Source organism: Ciona robusta, chromosome 6, assembly GCF_009617815.1.
Source record: "Ciona robusta chromosome 6, ASM961781v2".
In the NCBI taxonomy this organism is placed as follows: domain Eukaryota; kingdom Metazoa; phylum Chordata; class Ascidiacea; order Phlebobranchia; family Cionidae; genus Ciona; species Ciona robusta.
The window spans coordinates 279371-289300 of record NC_143240.1 but is presented as its reverse complement, the minus strand read 5'-3'; the positions used below and the strand labels follow the sequence as shown (position 1 = coordinate 289300).

General features: G+C 34.2%; 1 protein-coding gene across 2 annotated transcripts; it reads left to right on the top strand.

Annotated features, from left to right (window-relative positions):
* Nucleotides 1–1060: 1060 nt before the first annotated feature.
* On the top strand, nucleotides 1061–9873 carry LOC149734598 (uncharacterized). Of its 2 annotated transcripts, XM_089879913.1 has the most exons (11): nucleotides 1063–1349; nucleotides 1662–1846; nucleotides 2350–2475; nucleotides 4085–4220; nucleotides 4337–4504; nucleotides 5096–5205; nucleotides 5783–5833; nucleotides 6584–6719; nucleotides 7276–7344; nucleotides 7755–8200; nucleotides 8794–9873. In XM_089879913.1, exons 2-11 carry the CDS (start codon nucleotides 1665–1667, stop codon nucleotides 9230–9232), a joined length of 1863 nt encoding a protein of 620 aa, XP_089736039.1. In that variant the 5' UTR covers nucleotides 1063–1349; nucleotides 1662–1664; the 3' UTR covers nucleotides 9233–9873. The 2 variants fall into 2 exon arrangements, with proteins under 2 accessions (XP_089736040.1, XP_089736039.1); XM_089879914.1 differs by lacking the exon at nucleotides 4337–4504 and having other exon boundaries at nucleotides 1061–1349.
* Nucleotides 9874–9930: the final 57 nt, after the last annotated feature.

The window sequence follows — 9930 nt, the reverse complement described above, 5'->3', positions numbered from 1 at the left end:
GTGTCAACGCGACGAGAAAGTAAACTTTGTTGAATGTAAATGAATGAATGAATGTAACTTACTTTATCCTCGCGTGGCCGGAAAACGACAGTCGTTATAACACGGGTGTGCACCTCGCGCCAGATTACGAGTTACCAAGTATGTTACTTTGTCGGTGATCATTTTTTTGGGGATTTTTTTATTTTTTTTTATTTTTATGTATGGCTGATAATTTTGACAACCCATTAGTGACCACTGGGTTGGAGCAATTGCCGTTAAGTGTCTTGCTCAAGGACACATACGCCCACAATGGTAGCAGCGACGAGCCTTGAACCTATTACCTCTGGGTTAGAGGCAGGCGCGCTAACCACTACGCCACGGCGCCGGACAAGTTCAGTCGAATCGTGTGATACTTTTCTTGCTGCAATAAAAATCGTCATATTTCTGATTTCAATGGTTCAAAAGTTTTGCTTCCTGCGGATCTGAACGATCCTTAATCGGCAGTGGTCCGACAAGGCGTTGCTTCTATAATAATATAGTCTAATGGGGAAAGATGGTACACTTACTTAAGCACATGTTGACTAACATTTCCAAGTTTAAAATACATGAAGTTTTTTCGGTGATACCACGAATTAGTACTATCATTCCAAAAAGATTAAGACCAAGTAATTTGAAATTGGTTTTAATCTCTTTGATCGTCCTTTTATAATGGACAACAATTCCATTTTATTAATTGGCAATAAATAATTTTATTGTGGTAGTATCGTATAATGAGCAAGGTATTTTTACTTGAAAACATTGTACGAAAACCTGTTTCAGCCAATGTCAAAATCAGAGATACATAAATATCTCTGGTAAAATGGTATGCGAAAATATGCAAAACATGACGTCACAGAAACGAATCGATGTGTAAACAAGAGTCATCATTTTACAATCGTTTGCAAAACTTGTCTATATTATAACGGCGGTTTATATGTGCGCACCGAAACCTACGCAGGGTTCAATACTTGAAATAGGTAGTCGCTAGACGACGCAACGTTCTGCATTACGTCATCACACCGGCGGCACTGGTTTGATGTTTTCTTTTTCGTGCACTCGCCGAATGTACACAAAGAAAGGCAGCGCGACCTCGTGTTCCCTGCGTCGTTGGACCCACGCGCTTATCTCTCACTTGGAATGTTAGGTGTCCCAGGAATTCTCTATTACTGCGTAGGTGGTTCGGCAGTCATGTTACTGGCATTTGAGGTTAAACTGTCAAAGCCTTGAAAGTCCATATATCGTGAAATTTCAAGGAAACATATTGATTCACACGTCAATTACAAAGTTTCCAAAGCCAAGCTCTGAAAGACAGCGACAAGTTGTGGCGCTAGGTTGGTGTGTCCACGTTATAGCCTATCTTATATTGTACACAGTTTCGTTAGGTTGGTGTGCCCACGTTATAGCCTACTTTATATTGTACACAACACAGGCTGTTGCTGTAAATACCAAATCAACTATTTCAGCTGTAGAGTTATATAATGCAGTAAAAGCTCTGTAGAAGTGGTATTGTTCAGTATTATATATTGTACAGCTTTATTGTTTAACTTTGTATCCATACTTTATACTGTATTAATGTACTTGTATATTCTATATGTATTTTCGGTAATTTACATAGTTGACTAATGAATGTTATGGCTGTTTAGGTGATGACAAGTGAACAGAGTCATGATGCAGATGAAGCACCAAGTGCTCGTGCCAGTCAGTCATCCTTACATGCCGAACCTACCAGCAGTCCATGGACAAACCAGCGTTACCATACACTATCTGAGATTGGTGTTGGTGCTTATGGTGTTGTGTTTAAGGCACAAGACATGCAGAGTGATGATGAGTATGTTATGCCATATAAAGGATTCTCACTAACTTAAATTCAAAGAATATGGACTCAAATTCACAAATGCCTTCATTAGCAAGGCTTAGGTTGAGTAAGATGGTTATGCCGCTTTTTTCTCTTTGGTCGTTATTTTTAATAGTACACAAAGAATATTTACAGAATTATATAATCATGTTCGAAGGACTAAAAAAGTGTGGTTAATTGTTAAAAACACAATTAGAAAATATCGAATCCATCTTACTCCACAGTGTGCCTAATTTCTGGGGTTTCGAAAGAGTATTGTATAGCCTATAATATAGGTCCCATATTGTATGTATACTTCATACATAGTTTTTTTTGAACTCTTCAGATGTGTAAAAATGCTGATGATAGTCAGTTAATAAACAGTGTTGTCCCAAAAGGCTGGTTTATTATGAAACATCAACAAAATTAATTTAAAGTTGTACTACGTGCCCATTTATTGGTAAATGTTCTAAAACTTCTTTTAATTTATTCGACAGGAATAAGTTTGTGGCAATAAAATGTGTTCGAGTGGAAAATTCTGAGCAAGGTATGCCTTTGAGTACGGTCCGTGAAATAGCTTTACTGAGGCAGCTTGAGTCTTGTGAACACCCTAATGTTGTCAGGTGAGGATTTAGGACTTTATAAAATATATTTCATTCATGTGCTGTATATTTAGCTGTTAAATGTTTCTTTCATGTCAATTCAACATTGACAAATAAGGTTTAAATTAGGGGCTTATTTTATAATTCATAAGCTCCGCTTCTAACCTTTAAGCAACATTCCAAAGCCATAAGCTAATAACCTCTAATCATAAACCGTATAATGTCAGCTTTTCGTTTTCATATTTTCATTGTGAGATTTGAATTTATAATTACATTTATGAATATATACGTATGATTTTGAATTCTGAAGATAACTTGGAAAGTTTAACCTACTGCCACATGTACATTGCTGGATTTTTAGGACAATAGCTCAGTTGAAGCCTGATTTCTTAATAGTTAACTGTAAGAGCTACTTAAAATTCCACACAGCAATTCACTATTATTCAAAGCATTGCGTCGATAGCTATTTCCAAGTGCTGCTACAAATATATAAGTTTTAAATTACTTGTCTCTTATTTTTTGTTTAACTTGTTGCTACTGTATTTAAAATATTGGTCCATGCATTAATATATGTATATTGTATATATATACTTAATGGTAAAATATATTTACTTTTCTATAAATTAAAAGAAATTAATGTATTTATGTTTTAATTAAATATTATATATATATATATATATATATGTGACTGTCTTATAAATTGGGCTAATTTCAGACTACACTAGTATGTTTTTCACGGTTAATAATGTTCATTCTTATATGTTGGTTGTTTTAAATTAAGACATTATTTGAAAAATAATTAAAGTTCATGTTATTAAAATAGTTGTTACGTATATATAAGATTGAATGGCTTAACATGGTGGTATTTTCTCTACTATTAAGGGTAGGCCTAACTTCTAATGCCCGAAGTTGGTGTAATGTGTAACAGCGCGTGAATTAAGGAAGGAAATATCATTTGATCGTGTATTTAACTGTCAACTTGCGATGTAGTTTACGCAAATCCTAAACAGTTGTTCGAGAATATTTTGTTCGCTTCACTTGCGTGAATTAATTTTAAGTAACATTTTATAATTTATGAATGGATTTCAAAAATGTATACAGAGTATTTAGTAGAATAAAATCAAATGCGATGATTAAATGAGTGAGTTTGTCGTTAATTGATTCAATTACTTCCGCTCTGTATGTATCCTGCTGCGTTACTCATAATATTTATGAATGGAATTTCTTTTTCAATGAATGAAGTAACACTGATGTCTGCAGCTGTACAACCCACCAAGTGTTGTGTATGAATTGTGAATGCACTTGCTTTACATTTAAAGATTTTTTAACTTTTGGTCCCAACGTTTTGAAGTTACCACAAAGTTCACCTAAAAAGTTTAATCTTTAGACACCCAAAAAAATGTTATTACTGGGTGCTTTACAGCTAACCAAACAACTATTGTTACAAATTTATATTATTAAATCTGTGATTGAGATTTTGAAATATCACAAACTCAGAGTTTGACTGAGTTGGGTAGCTTGTCAAAGCTATGTCCTTATCCTTAACTTTAGAGAAGCATTGAGACAGCTTCAAGCTTATTTGGATTTTCAAGCTTCAGTAGAAAACTAATTAAAATGTTTTTTCTTACAGATTACTTGACATTTGTGCTGGCCACCATTCAAAACGTGAAACACAACTCATGCTTGTGTTTGAATATGTTGACCAGGATCTTGACGTGTTTTTAAAAAAATGCCCCGACTCTGGATTAGAACCGGAAAAAGTCACAGTAAGTTGAACTTAAGTTTTAATTGACTTTGAATTATCCGCGAGATTAATTGACAATTTAATTTGCATGTAAGTCTGTGTTAAGCAACACAATGGTTCTAAATTTGAACTGTTCAGGATATTATGCGGCAAATGTTGGGGGGTTTGGATTTCCTTCATTCCATGAGGGTCGTTCATCGAGACATGAAACCACAAAATATTCTCATCACCACAACTGGTCAAGTTAAAATCGCAGATTTTGGTCTTGCCAGAATTTACAGCATTGATATGGCACTAACTGAAGTGGTAACATTTTTAAAAGGATTTTAAAACTAAAAATTTTATTAAAAAAAAAAAGAATTTTAAAAGTGGTAACATTTTTCATAGATTTTTAAAACCTATGCAAGTAGGGTATATCACATTGATTGAAGCCCCCAAACTTATCTAAAATTACATCAGGTCATCAAAGCTGGCCTAACCACAATGAGGGCACCATTTAGGCTGGGGGAAAATTACTGACACCACCAATTTGGGAATTTTCAACTGTGTAGTTTAAGCAGGGCAGCTCAAAAATGCAATTACCTTTTACTTTCAGTCAGCTTTGCAACAGTTTTTTCCCCAAGGTTCCTTGAATTGAATAGCATATAAACTATCTGTGTTTTTAAATATACTTGAAAAAGTGCATAATTTTTAAATGAATATATTAGTTTGACTTTCACATAGTTATATAGTTAACAACTGTTGTTTTGTCGCTATATCCTGTCTTTTGTTTAAAATCTTTCTAAATGTTCGCTACCGTAATCGAAGAAGCGAATAAAGTTCTTAATATTATTAATTTATTATTATTATTATTAGACACTGTATGTATTGCAAATTTACATTGTGCCTACTTTAAAGGTAGTAACTTTATGGTATCGGTCACCAGAAGTTCTACTACTTGACAGTTACGCAACACCAGTTGATATTTGGAGCGCTGGTTGTATCTTTGCCGAGTTATTTAATAGAAGGTAAATAACTTATTGTATTTTTATAAACTATAATTTAAGCACGTATATTTGTCTGGCACCGTGGCATAGTGGTTGGCGCGCCTGCATGTAATCCAGAGGTAATGGGTTCAAGGCTCAACGCTGCTACCATTGTGGGTGTATGAGTCCTTGGGCAAGACACTGTGGTCACTAATGGGTTGTCCAAGTTATCAGCCATATATATAAAAATGAAAAAATCCCCCCAAAAAATAATCACCGACAAAGTAACATACATAGTAACTCACAAGCTGTCACGAAGTGTTAAACCCGTGTGATAACAACTGTCGTTTTCCAGCCACGCGAGGATAAAGTAAGTTACATCTATCCATATACTTATCAAGACAATATACGGTATACACCTCTTCTGGCATTTTTGTGCACTGACATTTTGACTTTACTTTGAGTATTGGAAAAATTTGTATGATAAGGAAGATCATATTCATTAAAAACAATAAAGAGACAAGAAATAAACACAAACTGTCAAGCCTTAATGTAATATGAAAAAGTATTTGTTATAAACCAAAAATAATATTTTTAAAGTGCGGACATTTTATTGCAGACCTTTATTCCGGGGCACCGGAGATGTGAATCAACTCAAGAAAATATTCGAGTAAGTTTAACGTGTCAATATTGGGAGAAGTGCCGGTATGCATAATGTTAATTTATAACATGGGGATAACCAGGACTAAAAGACAAAGCAGGGTGTGTCTTATGTCAAGCTACTTACTGTAATTGCTTCAGCGTAGTCGCCACTAATGGGTTGTAAACATTCATACAAAAAATAATCACCCACAAAGTTGCATACCAGGTAACTTATAAGCAGGTTGAAGGTGTATGAAGTGACAGCAATGAGCGCGCTATACTGCTATAAGCCACCCATGTTATAAGTCCTTTCCCTACCGCAAACAAACAGAGCCATAATTTGCATAGAGAAATAAAGCAAACTAAGATGGTTGCTGGGAATCTGTTATGAGAGACTCTCCTTAATAACAATCACTGATACTGTTATGTGGTATATTTTGTGCACAAATTGTAAAACTTTTTTTTTTTTTTTAAAAAATAGGTTGTTATAATCATTATAAGCCTATGTAAGTAATTTTATGCCCATTATATACACATGGTACCCTCATATAGACCTTTGTGGGTGCTTATTTTACTTGGTAGGGTTTTCGTTTTGACTCAAATGACTCAATTTATGCAAAAGTTTATAAAAGTTGTTTTGCCGTTGTTACTACTTGTCTTTTCGTTGTAAACTCTCCCGTTCTTTGTTATCGTGACCGAAAATACAAAATAAATTTCTTTCTTTCATTCATTTATTTTTATTTATTCTTTCGAAGTTAAATTGAATTTTTCAATTTAGTTTCATTGGTCGACCAAGTGAAGCAGAATGGCCACTTAATGTTGCTGTTCCGATTGATTCTTTCCCTCCCCAACCACCTAGACCTCCACAAAAGTTTGTTCCTTCTATCACTGAAGATGCTGCTGACTTTTTAATGGTGAATATGTTTAACTGTTTCAGGTTCTACTGCCATGTTAAAATGTATTTTTGTATTGTTTAACTGCTAACATTCGATTCTGTGAAATGTACATTTTCAAACAGGTTTGACATTTATTTGATCTTTATATTTATGTGGCAATTACAAAATGTGGACACACACTATGTTAAATGGACTTTTACAAACTATGTTTCTTAGGTTAGCGCACCAATATGCTGCTAAATGCTTTATTTTATGTTTTACACTAAACCTGTGGTCTTTGTACTAAAACTGGACTAAAAAATGAAATTTTCAACTTGTAACTTGTGTTGAGTAAAGGAAAGTTTCAAATTGAAATATGTTGCCCCAAAAGTTTTAGGTTTTTAGAAAAGATTTTCTGGCACATTTTTTTTACATGGATTCCATTCAGCCACACATAAAAAAATCACCTTAAAAATAAAATATCTTGGTTATGTTGCACTTCGCATTGCGTTTACCGACAAGACAATGGGTTACTTCTGTTAGCAATGGCAGTTGCACATTTGATTTATTTATATTCAATTTTTTTTCGTCACAGAAACTCCTTGTGTTTGATCCTGGTAAGAGACTTACTGCACAGAGTGCATTGCAACATAAATATGTTCAGGTTTGTATAAAGTACCTTACTACTTGATGATTCATATCTCGTTTATCCAGAATTAAATTATCCGCTAAAGCTTTTTGGTGTGAAAGTACAAACAAAACTTTCAAACATCGTTACTGTAGACCATAATCTGTATTTTTTTGATTTTACCAACACTTTCTCGTATTACTTTTCAGAAAATAAAATAGTAGTCATTTTTGTTATACATGTTGCTGGTTTATTTAAAAAAACTAGTCTGGATAATTTAAATACAAAAGTACAAAACTGTCATTAAAAAAAACTGTCATTTATTTCTAGTATATCGTAATTGTAGACTAAAATTTATACTTTATGCTGTTATCACCACTTCGCCCATTACTGTTCTATATATGTGAATTTAAATAGTTAATTTGTCTTACTAAGTTCTGTTTCAGAAAGCATCGACATCAAATGAGCCTAACTTTCTATCAAGTGCAGTGAATCAAGCTGTTATGTATGGTAGCACCAGCCAAGGGGGTAGCAGTTCAAGTCATCGGAGACTGCCGTACACAAAGCAGATGACAACGTTACAAAATCATGTTTCACGATCATATGATGAGAGATATGATTCATCACATAGAGGAGTTGATTGCCCAGACAGCTCACGAAGATCACGCGTCACGCCAGCCATGGAAAACATAACAACCGATGACGTAAAAACACCAACCAATGACGACCAGAAACAATCACTTGATGATCGTCTTTCTGGGAGAAGAAAAGATAAATCATCCTCTCATTCTGCATCACCATCTCAACACCATCAGGATGAATCAGAATTCTTAACTCCTCCATCAGATCTTGCATCTTCATCATCAGGATTTATGACTTCTTCTTCATCAAGGTTAAATATTGTGTTTCATTTATTAAGCAAGTGTGTGGGTTACTTAGTTTCAATTTCAATTCAAGTTCCAAATCCTAAAGCTGACAATACTAAAGCTTTAACTTTAACATCTACTGTCTAACTATTAACCACTAACACCTAACCGCCAAAAATACTGTATGTTTTACTTTAAATTGTCTGCATCAAAATCTTCTCTTAAATTCTGAAACTCTTTTATGAACTTTAATCAAAAAGTGAAATGTTTATGGCTTCTCTGTTTTATGATACATTACAATAGTTTGACAAACACTTTAAGAAGTCTGTTTCACATTGCTTGCATGTGTGTGAATATCCACTGTAGTTATAACCCAAATTTGAGCACTATTTCATAAAGTTGCTTGCTAAGTCTTTTGAGTGTTATTCTAAAAGTAATTGATTTTATACTTAAAATTTATGTGAAATAAGCCAAAGAAAGACCAATATAGCTAAATGCCAGAAGGCCCTTAAAGTAATATTTATATTGTGCAAAAGACCTTGTATTAATTTTACCCTGCCTACCCTGTAAAAATATGTAAAAATATTTAAAATAATGATGAATGTTTTATACAACCCAGGTCATCATCCCCATCTGAAAGTGGTGTTCCATCGTTCGTAACAGATTCAACTCAACAATCATCAACATTTGAAGTTGAAACATCGTTGCGTCGGTCAGTCACACCAGCGGAACGAATAGACGAGGTACAACTTAGACCCAAAAAATCGACAGACATTGATGATCAAAGTCGAATGTCATGGGCGTTTGAGCCGATAACTGACGCAGAAAGTCAGTTGGAAATAGAATCACAAATACAATCGAAAAATCAAATTACACAATTTAAAACGCCAACTAAAACACCCACATATCAAATGCTTGAGTCCGGTAAGTACGTGCCGTATGTGACACAAAAACCACATACTGAAGCCAGCCACGCTATATGTGGCCATTCATCACAAAGCTCATATAGCAGTAGTGAAGGAGATTCGCAAGCATCTCAACCAAGGCCAGAAAAGTAAATTTACATGTATAGTAGGGTTGGGCAGAATGAGACACTTTTTGTTCTATTTTCTAGGCCCATTCAGTAGTAAACAAAGAACATTCAAAGAATTATAAAACCGTCTTCTCACGACTTCGATAGGCCGTTGTAATTGTTTAAAATACGATCAGGATAATTGGATATTATGTGCTAAAAGTGTTCCGTCTCCCTCACCCTACTATGTATTGTTTCAAACTGCATATCAATGCAATCCTACCCCAATAGTGAAATTAGCATGCATGTGTTGTTTCCTACAATTGTCTGCATATTATTTCCACTATATGCACAAGAGGTTGCCTCTCTTAATTGAACGTTTAATTCCTAACCTCTGCTACACACCTCTGCCATTTTTTGAGACCTCTCAATGCTGCTACTTACTCACTGCCTTAATGTTGTGTTTTTGTTTAGATGATTTGGTTATTGATGAATTATCCGAATGAATTTGAAAGTTCATGTTAATACATTTAAGAATTTAGTTCGTTGCTTTGTCAACACAATGCATTTGATAAAGGAAATAATTTACCTTTTGTAATCTTAATGAAAACAATCGAGGTGTATTTTATATTTTACCGCCATTGCTGCTACAATATTGTACTGTTTAATAAATTTACGTTTTCCTAATTATTGGTTGCTGTTGTCTGTCAGTTCTTTGTTTTAAAAGTAAGATCAAAGTTATAA